At 32.9% G+C, this 18,475-nt stretch overlaps 1 protein-coding gene and 1 pseudogene across 2 annotated transcripts; one reads left to right on the forward strand and one right to left on the reverse strand.

Moving 5' to 3' along the window:
* LOC107615907 overlaps positions 1-17,331 on the forward strand; it is a 27,168-nt pseudogene extending 9,837 nt beyond the window's left edge.
* LOC110267329 lies at positions 5,251-8,823 on the reverse strand. 2 transcript variants are annotated; one of them, XM_021112614.1, is made up of 3 exons: positions 8,772-8,823; positions 8,550-8,678; positions 5,251-6,733 (listed from the first exon to the last, which is right to left on the reverse strand). In XM_021112614.1, exon 3 carries the CDS (start codon positions 6,440-6,442, stop codon positions 5,795-5,797), a length of 648 nt encoding a protein of 215 aa, XP_020968273.1. In that variant the 5' UTR covers positions 6,443-6,733; positions 8,550-8,678; positions 8,772-8,823; the 3' UTR covers positions 5,251-5,794. The 2 variants fall into 2 exon arrangements, with proteins under 2 accessions (XP_020968273.1, XP_020968272.1); XM_021112613.1 differs by having other exon boundaries at positions 8,767-8,820.

An 18,475-nucleotide genomic window follows, 5' to 3' on the forward strand; every position in this document is an offset into this window, starting at 1 on the left:
AAAAAAAAAAAACAAATATGCTCTAGAAAAAACTAAATTTTTGCTTATTCCTTAATCTCAAAACTTGGTAAAATACTCTTTTTGTATAGGTATATTGCTTCTAAAAATTAAAGCTTTTCTTGATAACAAATTTTGAACACAGCAGATGGGATTGTGATTATATTTTTCTCCCAAATCAGAGTGTTACAGCAAGATAGTAGAGGTGTGAAAATGCAGAAGAATAAAATTACAGAAGAACGTGATGGGTGTGTGTTGTTCTTTTTTTGGATAGCCACACTTATTCTTGTTGTACTAGTTAAATTAACATCTTTAATCTTTTCTTTGGCTCTAAATTTTTATCTTTGCTCTCCATCAAATGGATGAAAAGAAACTTTTCTTCCCTCTTGCAAATGCTTTACCGGAACTGATATAGGAGAAATTTGTAGCAATAATAAACTATATTGTTTGTCGAAATTGGTTCAAATAGCTGTAGCTTTTTCTTTAATTTTTGTCCAATATGAATAGCTGAAGTGGTAGCCTTTTTATCACCAAAAAATTCTAATATGAACAGGCATAAATAAAATACACACAAAATAAACGTTGGTCTTTCAAATTCAAGTGCGAGAACTTTTTTTTCCTTCGGTGAACAAGTGCGAGAACGAATCTTCATTATGTTTCAACCTTTGTTCAAGTTGGGCTTCAATAATAAACATGACCAACACGCATCCAATGCACACTGATCTTCTCTTTGCTTGGGCTATCATCATATTGGGCTGTTTCCCAAGATAAGAATTTTGGCTAAGCCCAATGATATATTATTTTACCTGTGTCCAAAACCGATTTTTACCAAGATGAATTGGTCAAATGCCAAGACCAAAAGAAAAAATTGGTCAAATGCGTGAAAAAACTTGAGAAATTAGGGTTTTTCTTGTTAGAGTCAGTGAGTTAATAAAGGAAAAATTATATAAAAGTTTCTAAAGAAGTTTGAGTTTTACTCTACCACGCTAAGCACCTATAAAAAAGGGGCTAAAGTTAGTCCTCATTTTACTTCATGGTTACTCCGACAATCATCCGAAAATTCCGGCCATCAACATAATCTCTTGATAACTGAAAGTACCACATTCAATAGAAATGTCACTATATATCGTTGTCATCTATCACCATGCATAGACCCTCAAAAATCCAAAATATAGACATAGTCCCTTTCCAAAAGTGTGTTTTGTGAGGTGTGAGGTGGGAGCAGTGCTGTATAGTGGACACACATGCAGTCATGCATGTTGATCACATTCTCAAATCTCAATGACAAAGACTAATATTTGGTAACCAAAATCTTTGAATAGTTAATAATGTCGCACATTTTTAAGGGGGGTTAAAATTAGAGTCAGGCTGATGTGTTTTACTAAGATTATTATTAGTAAAAATTTTAATTTTAGTTTTAATAAATATATAATAAATTTATTGAAAATTTAAATTTTACATGTTTTTGATAAATGATAATAGAGAAAACTATCAAAATGATATTCGAAAGTTCGCATTATTGACAAAACAAACTCCAAAAGATGCTAATGACAAATAAGCATCTGAAAAATTTAAAAGCACAACAAAAAGAATTAGATATTAAATATATTTTCTAAAAAATAATTTAGAGATTAAATTTTGATGCAAATTTTTGTAATCATTATTAGAAAAATAAGATCTTTTTATCTTTAAAATTTGGCAATTTTTTGTCAGCGAATTTTTTTAAAATTTTTTAGTGTGAATGACTATATTTTTTGAATAATAAAAAGAAAAATTTAAATATCAAATTTTGCTCTGAATTTTTGTACATTTTTTAAATATTTATTCAATTATTGCTACAAAAATTTAGATCTAATAGATAAGTTATTTGTTAAATATGAAATTTTTTTTGTTACTTAAAAAATTATAATATTTATTGATTTTTTTATCGTATTTTTAAATTATTCAAGGATTATTTTGTTGATAATATTTTTTAAGAATTTTTTTGTCGATGACTGAATTTTTCGAATTATCAAATTCGCAGTTAATCCTAAAATAAATAAAACTAGAGAATATACCTTGGAATACTCAAAATCTTAGTCTGTAACACCCTACCACACTAAGCTTTACGCTTAAGTCGTAAAACGAAGGTGGTGTGGTATTACGACCTCTAAAATAAAATGAGTATATATAATAGCAGAAGAATTATAATTTGCTAGGAGTCTTGAAGAATAGGGGAAATAAAAATCGCGAGATAAAAGCGCAACGCTCAAGGAACGAGATGTGGATAGTCCTTTCGCATATCTGATTCGAGCTCCCAGGTATGTTCCTCGATACTAGCTCGACTCCAAGCTACTTTTACCAATGATACTTCCTTTCCACGTAATCGTTTAATATTAGTATCATCAATTCTCACTGGAATTACTGGAAGTGTTAGATCTTCTCTTACTTGGATTGGTTCTGATTCCAGAACATGACTTGCATCAGGAGTATACTTCCGAAGCTGGGACACATGGAACACATCGTGCAAATTCGAAAGATACGGCGGTAAGGCAACTCTATAAGCCACTGGCCCAATTCTCTTCAGGATCTCAAACGGTCCAATATAACGGGGATTCAGTTTCTTAGTCTTAATAGCTCTTCCCACTCCAGTGGTTGGTGTAACTTTCAGAAAAACATGTTCCCCTTCCTCAAATTCTAAAGGCTTTTGCCTCTGATCAGCATAACTCTTCTGGCAGCTCTGAGCTATAAGCATTCGACTACGAATCTTCTTTATCTGTTCAATCGTTTCAGCTATCATCTCAGGCCCTAATAAACTCATTTCTCCAATTTCATACCAACACAACGGAGATTGACATTTCCTGCCATACAGAGCCTCATATGGAGCCATTCCGATGCTCGCATGATAGCTATTATTATAAGCAAACTCTACTAATGGCATATACCGATCCCAGCTCGCCGGCTGGTCTAAAACACAAGCCCTTAGCATATCCTCCAAGGTCTGAATAGTTCTCTCTGACTGACCATCTGTCTGAGGGTGATACGCAGTACTCAAACTTAACTGAGTCCCAAATGCACACTGAAAAGCTCCCCAGAATCTTGATGTAAAGCGAGGATCCCTGTCAGATATAATGGTAGAAGGCACGCCATGCAACCTGACAATCTCTTTAATATACATTCGAGATAATTTTTCCATTGTGCAACTTATTCGGATAGGAAGAAAGTGAACTGATTTTGTCAGTCGATCCACAACTACCCAGATAGCGTCATAACCCGATCGGGTTCTAGGCAACCCTATCACAAAATCCATTGCGATACTCTCCCATTTCCATTGTAGAATCTCCAAAGGCTGAAGGGTCCCTGATGGTCTCTGATGCTCAATCTTAACTTTCTGACAAGTTAAACATTTAGATACATGCAATGCCACATCATTCTTCATACCTGGCCACCAGAACATTGCTTTCAGATTTTGGTACATTTTAGTGCTCCCTGGGTGAATTGAAAACCCGCTCTTATGAGCTTCCTTCAAGATTCTTTGTCGCAGGTCTCCAATATCTGGCACCACAATCCGGTTCTTGAACCTCCACAAACCATCCTATCCTTCTGACACTCTCCACTGTTTTCCCTGTTCAACTGCTGGTAATACCTTACGTAACGCTTTACTGTCTCGATGAACCTTCAGAAGTTCTGATTTAAAATCACTTGAAATCTGCAACTGACTCAAACACAGGATTCTATATTCTTCTCTAATTCCCAAATTCAAACCTTGGAATGCCTTCAGTAATTCTTCTTCCCGTAGCATCATCCAAGCTGCATATAAAGATTTCTGACTCAAGGCGTCCGCCACAATGTTCGCTTTTCCTGGGTGATAATTCAATTCAAAATCATAATCTTTCAGAAGCTCCATCCACCTCCTATGACGTATATTCAACTCTTTCTGCTCAAAAAGATACTTCAAACTATTATGATCTGAGAAAACATGAAACTTAACGCCATAGAGGTAGTGCCTCCAAATCTTTAAAGCAAACACAACAGCAGCAAGTTCTAAATCATGTGTCGGGTAGTTCATCTCATGCGGCCTTAACTGCCGTGAGGCGTATGCTACAACATTCTGGTGCTGCATCAGAACGCACCCTAAACCCTTCAGTGATGCATCACAGTACACTTCAAACAGTTCACTTGATTCAGGTAATACCAATACGGGTGCAGTAGTCAATCTGTGCTTCAATGCTTGGAAACTCTCTTCACACTCTGGAGTCCAGATAAAAGGCGTATCCTTCCTAGTCAACTTAGTTAAAGGTAAGGCGAGCTGTGAAAATCCTTTAATGAATCTACGATAATATCCCGCCAAACCTAGGAAACTCCTGATCTCTGTCACTGAAGTTGGTCGCTCCCAATTCATCACTGCTTCCACCTTAGCAGGATTCACAGCTTTCCCTTGCTTATTCACCACGTGGCCAAGAAACTTTACTTCACTCTTCCAGAACTCACATTTAGATAACTTAGCATATAACTTCCTGTCTCTCAGAATCTGCAGCACAATTCGCAAGTGTTCAGCATGTTAATCTTCAGACTTAGAATAAACAAGAATGTCATCAATGAAGACAATAACAAACTTGTCCAGATACGGTCGGAAAATCCTGTTCATATAATCCATAAATACTTCCGGGGCATTACTTAACCCAAAAGACATCACTGTATACTCATAATGACCATAACGCGTCCTGAAAGCAGTTTTCGGAATATCCTCGTCTCTAACCCTTATCTGATGATAACCGGATCGCAAATCAATCTTAGAAAACACACCAGCACCCTGTAACTGATCCATTAAATCGTCAATTCTAGGCAACGGATATTTATTCTTCACAGTGATCTTATTCAATTGCCGATAATCGATACACAACCGCATACTCCCATCCTTCTTCTTTACTAGTAACATTGGCGCTCCCCACGGAGAAACACTTGGTGGGATAAAATGCTTACCCAACAGATCTTCCAGCTGAGCTTTCAGTTCAGCCATTTCTAAAGGTGACATCCTGTAGGGAGTAATCGAAATCGAACCGGCTCCAGGCACCAACTCAATTGCGAATTCAACTTCTCGATTAGGTGAAAATTCATTAATATCATCCAGAAACACATCTGGAAATTCACATACAACGGGAATCTGCTCTAAACTATGATCATTACCTGATACTCCCACAGTTAATAACATAATACCCTGACATTCAGTTCCAGAACAGTTTACTATAATAGAATTCAAATAGTAACTATTCACCACAATCGGTGCTTCTGACCCTTCCGGCATAAACTGTACTGACTTCTCAGAACAATCAAGCAAAACATGATTCTTGGATAACCAATCCAATCCTAAAATGAGATCAAGACCAGTCATAGGCAAACAAATCAAATCATGCACAAATTCACGCTATTGTACTCGAAAGGGAACTTGTGGACATCCTATCCTAGTCACCATAGCTTCATGAGTAGCATTATATACTTTCAAATCATAACCTAAAACCACCATTCTCAATCCTAATTCATGGGCCTTTTCAAATGCAATAAATGAATGACTTGCTCCTGAATCAAATAAAGCATTTAAGATTTTACCAGCCATTTCACAATTACCTCTAATCAGTGTCTCAGATCCCTCAGCACCTATGGTAGAAGTGGTGTATACTCTCCCCGGCTACTGGACCCTACCAGTCTCATACTTCTTCTTCTCTGGGCAATAACTGGCTATATGTCCGGGCTATCCACAGGAATAGCATACTCCAAGTCCAAATCTGCATGGAACTCCAGGATGATACTTTCCGCACTTCTAACAATTTTGATCTTGTTGTGGCTGCTTCCCAAACCTTTTTCCTTGACTAGCATTAGTATTCGGACTTCTGTAATTACCTTGAACCTGAGTCTGCTGCGGAACAAAGCCTCCATGCTTGAAATTCCTACCTCTCGGAGCAAAGTTCTTCCCTGAAGGCCTCTGAAAAGGCACCCTCAAACTTCCTTTCTCTGCTGCTGCCTTCCTCACACAATCCTCAGCCACCCTACTCTTATTCACCAATTCAGAAAATACCCTGATCTCCATTGGGGCAACGAAACTCAGAATATCACTCCGAAGACCTCCCTCATATTTAATACACTTCCATTCAGCAAAATCTTCAGGCGCACCTTGACAGATACGAGAAAAGTGATATAACTCCTCAAATTTGCTACTATACTCAGCAATAGTCATATGTCCCTGCTTTAACTGCATTAATTCAAGTTCCTTTGCATTTCTGGCTGAATTAGGAAAGTATTTCTTATAAAATTCTGTTCGGAAAACCTCCCAAGGAATCGCAGCACCATCAGGCTGCAGGATACATCGGGTTCCCTGCCACCAATACTGAGCTTCACCTTGCAACTGATAAGTTCCAAATTCAACCCATTGCTCTTCGGGAACCTGTTGTGCCTGTAACGCCCTTTCCATAGCCTAAATCTAATTATCTGCATCAGTGGGATTTGAGGTTCTCCTGAAGGTCGGGGGGTGAACTTTCAGAAATGTAGCAAGTGTCATAGGATCGTCCTCATCATTATTGTTCCCATGATTACCCTGGTTTATCTGATTACCCAATGCCTCGGCTGTCGCTTGCATAGCTGCAGCCATATTTCCCAGGACAGCCATAAAGTCTACTGGATCAGTCCTATAGGGGCAGGAGTAACAGTGCCTGTCCTACCTCTACCTCGCCCGCGACCGCGTCCGCGAGTCGACATCTGGTCCCTATACACACCAAATAAGTGATATTAAGTTGATCAGTCTCAATATCGCAGGTCTAATGCATTAAGTTCCAAATGCATGCTCACAAACGTTTATGCCATATATATCAATCAGATATCCTAATAGCACATAAACACATATACAGAGAATGCACAGAAGTACAATCAGTCCGTCTTTTAGGCTCTATAGGAACGAACTGCTCTAATACCATAATGTAACACTCTATCACACTAAGCTTTACGCTTAAGTCGTAAAATGAAGGTGGTGTGGTATTACGACCTCTAAAATAAAATGAGTACATATAATAGCAGAAGAATTATAATTTGCTAGGAGCCTCGAAGAATAGGGGAAATAAAAATCGCGAGATAAAAGCGCAACGCTCAAGGAACGAGTTAACTTGCGTGCTAAGAAAACCATAACTATCAGACATAAGATAACAGAAGTAGGAATAGAGTGCCAAAGATACAAAATAACAAGCTCCTAACTCAGCCTGCGAAGTCAAGACTGGCCAGAGAATATTTACACATGTATGCATACATATCCAAAACTCAAAAGTACATATACACAATCCTGCCTCTCCATAAACCTCTAAGAGGATCAAAAAGAATAAGTTATGTGGAGAGAAAGCCAAGTACATATATACACATCATAGCATAACAAAATAACCATGTAACCACTTCGCTTCAAGGGTCCAGACGCCTAACAAGATGCCTCTCGACCTGCATATGAAAAACAACAACATAGTATGGAATGAGAACTGGAGGTTCTCAGTATGGTAAAGGTGCCACACACATAATATATAAGGTCCTGGGATTGCTAGAGGCAATCCTAGAATGCCGACACTCAGATTATAGAGCTTAAAGTATTAAACAGAAGCTATAAAAGGTGGTTCTCTAAAAATATTTAATCCTAACTTAACCTTAAATCTAAGTCCTATACTGCCACGTGGTGGCAAGCCACGTCACTTAATCTAGGGAATCTCGTATCTCAGATTATTCAAATTCATAAGCCATTTAAATAATTCAATTATAATTCATCAACATCCACATCATTCTCAATCGTATTTCATTCATCATTATACATCAATCATATTCAATCCTTATCCTTCATTATCACACCTCCCATTCCGTCCATCAATAGTTCCAATTCAAAATATAATTCATTCTTTTCTAAATGAATCAAACTTCAAACATATTCATTTTCTTAATAACTCAAAATCAAACCATACAACCTTGGAATCTAGATCTTTTTAAATAATCATCTAAACAAAATCTCTAATTTTTATAAAATTTCGGTAGCACCTCCTCTAAAACTCGGACTTTGCCACCCTTTTCGGGTCCAAACCTGCATTCTTTTCAATTCAACATACCCTTCCTCATCATCATAACAATCACCAAAATAAATCTACCTCAGATCAACAATTAAACTCATGCAATATTCAAATCCAACAATCAAAATTCAACTAAGAATCATAGTTCACAAATCCTAGGCTTTTAACACAAAATACCTCATTATCACAACAACCTCCACAATAGTTATACCTCAAATCAATAATTCACCAAATCATTAGTTAATCAATAAGCACCAAACTAACCATGTTCATCAACAATAACATTCAACCATAATTCTCTCCAAATTAACATAACAACATTCACCATCCAAAATTAAAAACTAATTATCCAATAAACTTCAACCAAATATATTCATTGACAAATTACTAAACATTAAACATACACCTGCATTCCAACTTATCCAATGGTCATCTAGCCTAAGTTTTCACAGAACATTATATATTAAATGCTAGAAACCTAAACCATACCTTGGCCGATTTTCACGTAACGACCAAATCTATTTATTCAAAACCAATGCAGCCCCTCAAAACTCAACTAATCCGCTTCCTCCAAGTTCCAGTATTCACAATTCCAAGCTCCAATTATTTATTCACAACCTAATACACATTCATAACACATATATATCCAATTTAATACTCAAAGCTCAAATTCAAGGAAAATAAAATAGAATTATCGTATCTTCACCTTACCCAAGCTTCACATAAGCAAGAGTGAACGTTTTCCTCAAGCTAATTGGATCCTAAAACATCAAAAATCAAAGAAACTCAACCTTCCCATTCAAAAATCCAAAAATTGGGGGAAAAGAGGGCTGAGAGTGATTAAACAAGTTACCAGTGAAATTGTTCCAGTAGAAATGTAGAGCTCGACGCGGTGGACGCGTGGCTGCAAACGGTGCAGCGATCGGAGCTCGGACGGAGAAGTTACGGGGATCGGAAGGTTAACGTAAGGGTTTCGGGAGCTTTCATTCTCCCTGGAGCTTTCACGCTGTTCATACGTGAAAATGAGGAAGAAAGGTCTTTCGGCTCATTTAAAGTGTTGGTCCGGTTGGACCGACGGTCCGGTTTGGATCCGATTCAACCGGTTCGACCTGTTCGGTCCAATCTTGGACCGTTTTCTTCGAAATTAGTGTCAAAATTTTCGTTTCGATGAGCTCTATTCTAATTTAATATAATATTCACATTTTTAATCCTCCTTATTAAAAACTAATTTATTGACTAATTATCTACCAATTTAACCGGAGTTTACATAGTCTAATCAGGTTTTTTTGCGGAGTAAACAAGTTTAATCTGTTTTAACACCGTTAATTTTTGCCATCTCGTCAAATAAGCCGATGTAACAGAATGATAAAAAGTAGGATGGTAAGTTTGTAATAAGAAATTATTTTGGTCTCTGTTTTTATAATTTTTAATTAAAAAAAAGATAAAAATGTGGTTCACCTTGTGTAAATACACAAAATGTATATCATATGATATAAAGTTGTAAAGTAGTTATATAATCAAACAAATCATGAATCATTACATGAATCGTTTGACCAGACTTTTGAATGTAAACTTAGTATCGTTTCAAATGAAATGGTACAATGGAGAAGCATACTTATAAAATAGGCAAAAAGCATATTGCAACTTGCAAAAATCGTTCTAGAAATAATAAGTATGAAAGCACAGAATAGACAAACATAGATGCAACAAAACAGTGAATATATTAGATGAACAAAGCAGAGATAGAAAATTGAACGCTAACTCTGTTCTGAGGTGAATTTAAAACGTAACAATTTGAACTAATGAAATTTTTCTTCAAATAATTCTGAAACTAATAAATTCCTTTGTTAAAATATCCAAACAAAATAATGTGTATAGTAAAGTAATTTAAATTCCTTCCAAAATTGTATTACCTATTTTAAAGTCAATATTTCAAAGGAGAAAAAACACAAAAAAAAAACTATGATGAACGTGATGAATCGTTGGAAATAGATAATTCGAACGTTGAACTTAAATCGAGCGAAACAGACATAATTCTTTATGTTTTTTTATTTAAGCATTTCTTGTTTTTGTTTGGAAACTAACTTTGACTCGAATAATATAGTTAGTTGCAGATCTAAAAAGTTATAAAGAGCCAAGAAATATACATAATATATATAAAAAAAGACAAATACAAATAAAATTATAAGAATTAAAATATCTGTCATTTCTTGATAGAAGAGATAGACAAAATAGTATATTATGTTCATTTACATTTTTAAATTCATTAATAACAGAATGTATATCAAGCTTTATAAAAAAATTGTTTTGAACCTTATTTGTTAGACTTAAAATTCATTGACATAAAAATTTTAGTTTATTATAATACAAAATTAATAAATTAAGATGATATGAATATGAATTCATGAATTGTTTATTATTTATTTTCTTTGGACCTTTTAAGTATTAGAAAGATCAGATGTAATAAAATTTATTAATTCTCCTAAAATATAATGAACTATATATATATATATAAAATCTTTTTACGCGAGATATTATATATATATGCTTTAATTTTTTTTATAAAATTGTTGCATTGAAGGCCTGTATCCATCTCTAACAGTGGTTGAAAAAGGTTCCTGCTTCTTAAAATTTTGGTTATTAATGATTTTTCCTAACTTGAAAGTACTATTAAAAATTGTATCATTTCATTAAATAGGTAACTTATCCTAACATGATGGAGTTCTTTGAGAATCTTGGAGTTGACATGGAATTATCTGATATGTCATTCGCCATTAGCCTTGATAATGGCCACGACTGTGAATGGAGCAACAGAAACGGTTTGTTTGGTTTGTTTGCACAAAAGAAAAATGTGATCAACCTTCAATTTTGGCAAATGCTCAAGAAATTATCAAGTTTAAAGATGATGTTACAAGGCAAGTACTACTATATGAGGATAGAAATGACTATATGACACTCATTTATTGCGAGTTGAGCTAGTAAAAATATGACTACTCGAGTAGGCTAGCGGGTTCACCCAGTGGGGACAAGTTAGCTCGTTTTGGCCCGTCTTTTTTTCTTGAAAGAAATATATAAATATAAACACTAGAATACTAGTAGATACTAAACTTTCAAACTTTAGTATGAAAATGTATGAATGTTTAAATAAAATTGTTTGGTACTTTCTTCTTAAGCAACTCTTTTATTTAAACAGATATTAAAAAAATTAAAAAGTAAAGTATGGGTCAAGTCATTTAACTTGTCAACTTGGAGGAGTCGATTTACTTGATGAAAAAGCATTGTATACTTTTGCTTTCTTTGTACTTTCATGCAAAATTTAATTAATTTTGAACTCACCTGCAAAATATTGAAAATTGACAAGAGTAATGCTGATTTGCTAGTTCATGGGTGATTATATCCTGATAAATTGAGTTTGTTGTCTCATCTTCCAATTAAAAATGCAGGTATCTTGATATGCTTAATAACAACAAATTGAATATGGACCGCAATGAGACCTTGGACCAATTCATAAAGTCAAGGGGTTACTCTAAATTATTTGTGAAAGCATATCTTGTGAGTAGTTCATTTGCATCTTATTAGATTGTTTTGATTTCTATAAACATTACTTTGGTTAGTGATATAATTAGTGTATGCTTCTTAATATGTTATAACATGAAATTAATGAATGTAGGTTCCAATTTGTGGTTCTATATGGCCTTGCTCTTCTGAAGGAGTTATGAGCTTTTCTACTTTTCTGTTATCTCTTTTTTCAGAAATCACCATCATCTTCAGGTAGTAAGGAGATAAAATCTATCTCAAATTTATACAGTGATGAATAATCTAATTTAAATATATAAATAAAATAAAGACTGCTTCGATCTTGATTCACTTGGTCCTCTTTTTCTCCTTGCAGCTCTTTGGAAGGCCACAATGGCTAACTGTTAAAAGGCGCTCGCACAATTATGTTAAGAAGGTACCATTAATGCTATGTTTGATGGTAGTATTTTTTAGTGTAGCTTATATGAGATATCTTTTAGTTTAAGCTATAAATTAAGACTTTGACATTAATTATTTGTTATAATAACTAGGTCAAAGAAGAACTTGTTAGAAGAGGTGGTCAAGTAATAGTTAATTGTGAGGTGGAACTAATTTTAACATCAAAAAAAGGTGATTCATGTGTCTATTCCCTTATTGTACTCATTGACCTTTAGACATTCACATTTTCTTCTTCTTTTTTAATTTCTATCTCAACCATTGAGTGTGATTGTATTATTTTGATTACGCAACAATCTTAAAAATTTTGCTGCAGGATGTGTTGTGCATTGCAAAGATGGTTCCAAAGAAATGTATGATTGCTGCATAGTCGCGACACATGCACTTGATACTTTGAGAATATTAGGAGAGGAAGCAACATATGATGAACGAAGAATTCTTGGTACTTTTCAATATGCATATAGGTATGGTTTATCTTAACATTTCTATCTCTTTTCTTCGCTGTAATCCACCTACAAAATAGGATAATGTAGTTTGTAGTAGTTACTAATTACATTTGAAAGTAATAAATTTCATCAAATGATATGATGATGATGATTATCATGATATTTTCTCTTATGACAATGTTGAAAATGAAGTTTTATCACCGTTAAACCTTTTATGCTTATGGTTTCCATGTTTGTGAAGAGAATAGTACCTAAAAAACATGTTAGAGTGAAAAGATTTATGTTCAAATAATTAAGTCAAGCTTTACAATAATGGTTTGATCTTTGCTGGCAGTGATATTTTTCTTCACCATGACAAAAATTTAATGCCTCGAAACTCATCTGCATGGAGTGCATGAAATTTTCTTGGATGTAACAACAACAAAGTTTGTGTGACATACTGGCTCAACATTCTTCAAGTTAGTAACTATTCATATAATTCATTTGTCCATAACCGAAACCTCTAGAAGGCAACTTAGACTCAAGTGGACTATAAATAAAACTTGTTAATTGATCTTATATTTTGATTTGCAGAATCTTGGTGAAACAAGATTACCTTTTCTTGTAACTCTAAATCCAAACCATACACCGAAAAATACTCTTCTTAAGTGGTCAACTGGGCATCCAATTCTATTAGTTACTGCATTCAAAGCTTCACAAGAGCTTGAAAAAATTCAAGGAAAAAGAGGAATTTGGTTTTGCGGTGCCTACCAAGGTACTTTATGGACCTAGCTAGTTTTGGCTATTTAATTAAAAGTTAAACACTAGTTAAATTATTAAATATTAAAATTATTTAGTCAAAGAAATAAAGTTCTAGATAGATTAATTACTTATGTATATTTAATGACAGCTTCTTTTTCAAAAACACAACATTTACTATGTTGAGACATCTTGACCGACATTAAATATACTTGTAACTTAAGCGAATATTTATGCTTTCCAGGTTGTGGATATCATGAAGATGGATTAAAGGCAGTTAAAGAAAACTTATTATGAACTTTACGAGGCTCCAATTTACTATGAATAAGTTTTTTGTCCAAATGACAAATTGAAAAGGAATGAAAAAACTAAACTATAAGAACATTTTTAGGCTGGCATGATTGCTGCATATAAAATTCTTGGAAGATGTTGTTCCCTCCAAACGAACCCCAAACTCATGGTACCTTCTTGGAAGGAACTTAGTGCACGCCTATTTGTGACGAGATTCTTAAGTTCCTATATTACCACTGGTAGTTTAACGTAAGTTTACTTTTGTTAGTGTGTAGACATTTATTGCATATCATAAATGTGAGCTTAATTTACACTCATAATATTACTGGAATAATAATTTCTTGAAACAATCATTCTATCTATATGATTATAGCATTGTTTTCTAGTTCTTGAGTCACTTATATATCATGTTTCGAGGAGTTTACAGTTTATTGGAGGAGGGGGGAACAATGTTTTCCTTTGAAGGAATCAATAAAATGTGCTCTTTGAAGTGTGTTATGAGAATTCACAGTCCCCAATTTTATTGGAAGGTGTTTGTTTTTTATATATGTATGAAATGAAGTTATGGATTTCATTTCCAATTGTTGGCATGAAACTAAAATAAGTACCATTTTTTATGTGTTTGTCAGGTTATGACACAAGCTGATTTAGGCCTTGCAAATGCCTATATTAATGGAGACTTTTCCCTTGTTGATAAAAATGAAGGTCTTTTGAATCTTTTTCTGGTATGAATATTCCTTAGGATTTGATTAACACACAAATGTGGCATACGGTATTTCAGTCTTTACTTTCATGTACTTTGTACTTTTTCTACAGGTTTTCATAGCAAATAGACATTCAAATGATTCAAGCTCAAAATTGAAGAAGAATAGGAAAGTTGTTGATTATGATGTGTTAAAGTATTGAAATTTTATTTGTTCATTCTCAACCTTCTTTTTCACATTTTTATTGTTTTCAGGGGTTGGTGGACACCATTTTTCTTTACAGCGGGTTTAGCATCGCAAATTTCTTCATTAAGCATTACTTTAGGAAAAATACTATCACACAATCTCGTCGCAACATCTCTAATCACTATGACTTGGCATAACATCAATAACTACCAAAGTTAAACTTTTCATTAATGTTTATTCTACAGAAGCAACTACAAGTATATGTCATTTATCAATATATAAATTGTGTAGACATTTAACAAGTCATTCAATCTCAAAAATCACAAATACGTCAAATGAGATATTCTTTACCTAAATAGATAATTCATAATTAAAATTTCGATTTTCACCAAAAATATATGCATTAGTTGGAGTTTTGCTACAAGTATGAATAACTATGGTTCTATCTCCCCACATTATGGATTTTTCTTATACTTTTTTAATTAGAATAGAAAAAACTTAATGCTAAGTTGTAGTTTGTATACTACAAAGCTAGTTCATTAATTAATTATTTTCTTTTATTTATTTGATTATGTTTTTTTAGATATATCAAGTGTTTTTGCTATTAATCTTCAATATCATTTGTTTACAATTCTGAATTGGTTTGTTTCCAGAGCAATGAACTCTTTGCGCTATTCATGGATGAAACAATGACATATACATGTGCAGTGTTCAAGGCAAGGCAACATCCTTTTGATACTTAACTCCAAATTTCTTGCAAATGATACTTGCATTTACATTTCTTTGTCTATATGAATATCTGGTATAGAATGAAAAGGAAGATTTAAAAGATGCACAACTGAGAAAAATGTCTCTTCTCATTGAAAAAGTGAGTGCTTTAGAATGTTATTTTATTAATGTATTTTAGATGTAGATTGCAAAGGGCGTAACATTAGTTTTCTTTAAATAAATGAAGGCTAGAATAGACCAAACACATGAAATTCTTGATATTGGATGTGGATGGGGAAATTTAGTGGTTGAAATTGTCAAGAAAACCGGTTGCAAGTGCACTGGCATCACTTTGTCGAAGGAGCAACTAAAATTTGCAGAAAAAAGAGTTCGAGATGCTGGACTTCAGGTATATCATATATGATAAGATGATTAATTTCATTATTTTATTAAAATCTAATGCAGAAACATGGTGAAGTTAATATACAAGCCAAATGAAACGATTGAAAAAGGACATCGTGTCTCCATCTTCAGTTCTTTTGTTATACAATTGTGATCATTGCATAGGTGTGGTCTATGCTTAATGTTTTGAATTCATGACTTCAGGATCATATCAAAATTCTTCTATGTGACTATCGCCAACTACCGAAGACATTCAAATATGATAGGATTATATCTGTGTGAGCAAATTTTCTAGTTGACTCTGCATAAATAATACATAGAATAGCAATATTTTTCTGCATATTGCTTAACATATAAAATGGTATTTTAGTGGAATGATAGAAGCAGTCGGTCATGAATACATGGAAGAGTTCTTCAGTTGTTGCGAATCACTATTGGCAGATGATGGGCTTCTAATTCTCGAGGTATAACTTCTTGGCAATGCTTTGATTATAAAAATATGCAAGGACGAAAACACTTGTTATTATCCCAAAAAAAAGGAGTTACTAATTTTGTAAAAAAATATGGTATTTAAATTGGTGATAACATTTGAAGATGGTTATCTTATTACATAGTTTATATCAATTCCGGACCAGCGTTACGATGAGTGTAGACGCAGCTCCGATTTCTTGAAGGAATATATTTTCCTAAGAGGATGCCTTCCTTCTCTAAGTTAGATAACATCAGCCATGGCTGCTGCATCAAGATTATGGTACAATTTACTTGTTATTTCTCACTTCAATGATCATGAGCATCCCTTCATTCTTTTCTTATTAATGAAATGAACATTCCTAAATGCAGTGTAGAGCACAGTGAAAATTTTGGAATTCATTACTACCAAACATTAAGGTGGTGGAAAAAGAACTTCCTTAAAAATCAAAGGTATTCGTTAAATTTATCAAAACATACTTTAATGTATTAACTATTGAAATTATTCCTTTTTCTTTTTGTTATCACTTATGCTAAAAAAAATCTATTTGAAAATTGTGTATTTTCAGTGAAGTTTTGGCTCTTGGATTCGACGAAAAGTTCATCAGGACATGGGAATACTATTTTGATTTTACTAGTGCAGGTTTCAAATCACGAACACTTGGGAATTACCAGGTAAAAAGCTAAGTTACAAAAAAGTCTACATCATAGATATTATAACCAAACATTTTTTTAGACATTATAATTTAATTTCAATTCTCAAAGATATAAATTTGTGACCAAATTTTAAAACTTTTAACTTGAAATTGTGCTATGTTAAGTCTCCTTACTTAGCCCTATAAGACTGCACGAGGGAAAATATTTACTTAAGAACGTAACTATAATGTAAATTAAATTTAGACTACTGGTAAATGTTTCTTAAGTTGCGATAGAGTTAACTAGTATGGATCAAAGAATAACATCAATCAAAATTTGAATATGTTGCTTACGGTTAGAGGTGTATCTAGTAAATTGAATTTGTTTTTATTTATGTATCATGTATGTAGATAGTTTTTTCAAGGCCTGGTAACATGACTACACTCAAAGATCTATACAAAAGCTGGCCCTCAGTATGTTGAGAATAAGAAGCCATGACACATAATAATAGTATATTATATTACAAATTTCTTTATGTATACAAATGGGAAAAGGGTAGATCGATGATGATCTTGTACTTTTTTGTTGCTCCTTGTTTTGTAATTCATATTACCATGCATAAGGATGTGATCATTTTATTAAGTACTTTCTTTGTAGTTTTGTATCATATATTTTGTGTGACGAATAAAATGTGAAAGAAAATATATTATTGTTAGATAATTACACGATATCATCACCATATACTCCTTGGTAAATTATTAGTGCTTAGTCGTATATTTGTACATATATAAATAATTTCATGTATAATATTTTTACTACAAACTGTTGTATATATAAATATTGTATTTTATGGAAAAGTCTTTTGCATGCTCTTTTCTTCCTTCCTTTATTTTTTTTCTTTTCTCCATCTTAATATTTATTCTTCTCTCATTCTCCACAATTCCTTATTATTTATTTTTTTTAATCTATAAAGATCATAGTTTTTTTAGTCAATAGAGACTTTTGTCTCTTACGATTTTTTAGTAAAAGTAGTTTAATACTATAAATTTTTTATGTCATAATCTATAATGTCAAAACCAACGTAATTTTAAAAAATTTATATTTCTATAATGTTATATATTATAGGTAAAAGTACTAATTGATTTCGAAATCAATGTAATTTAATGTTATATTACATAGTGAGTGAATTATGTGGATTAGCAATCAATTTTATTTTTCCAATGGAGGCCCGAAGGCCAAGGGAAAGAAAACTAATAAAAATTAATAAATAAAAATTTAGCATAATTTAAACATAACTAAAAAATAGTCAAATTATAACCTAATTTGTTCACGTTTTTCTTTTTAAACTCTCAACACTAATAGAATTGTCTATCAAAATTATCCGTTTTTAAATTAATGCAAAGAATAAAAAGATAATAATTTCAACTTAATTTTTCAATAACAAAAATTTCAAAAGAACGTTTATAATACAACACAACACAAATATAAAAACAAAGTTTTGTAATAGAAAATAAAAGAACAATCTTTATTTTAAGAAGAAGTTAAGTCATATATCTTAGAGGATATAAATAGGAGTACCAAATAAAATAAAGAATAAATTCCTAAAATCGTTCTTGAAATTTTGTATTGCTGACAAAACGATTCTCAAAAGACGTTAACGATAACTAAGATCCCGAAAGATTTAAAAACACGACTAAAGAACTATATATTAAATATATATTCTAAAAAATGACTTTAGAGATCAATTTTGATGCAAATTTTTGCAAACATTATTAAAAAGATAAGATCTTTTCATTCTTAAAATTTGGTGATTTTTTGTCAAGTAAATTTTAAAAAATATTTTTTTATTATAAATGACCACATT

Source organism: Arachis ipaensis, chromosome B09, assembly GCF_000816755.2.
Source record: "Arachis ipaensis cultivar K30076 chromosome B09, Araip1.1, whole genome shotgun sequence".
Classification (NCBI taxonomy): domain Eukaryota; kingdom Viridiplantae; phylum Streptophyta; class Magnoliopsida; order Fabales; family Fabaceae; genus Arachis; species Arachis ipaensis.

Excerpts from the sequence above, each read along its gene's own strand:
- LOC110267329 (XM_021112614.1), bottom strand. The coding sequence starts at position 6,442 with ATGGAAAGGGCGTTACAGGCACAACAGGTTCCCGAAGAGCAATGGGTT.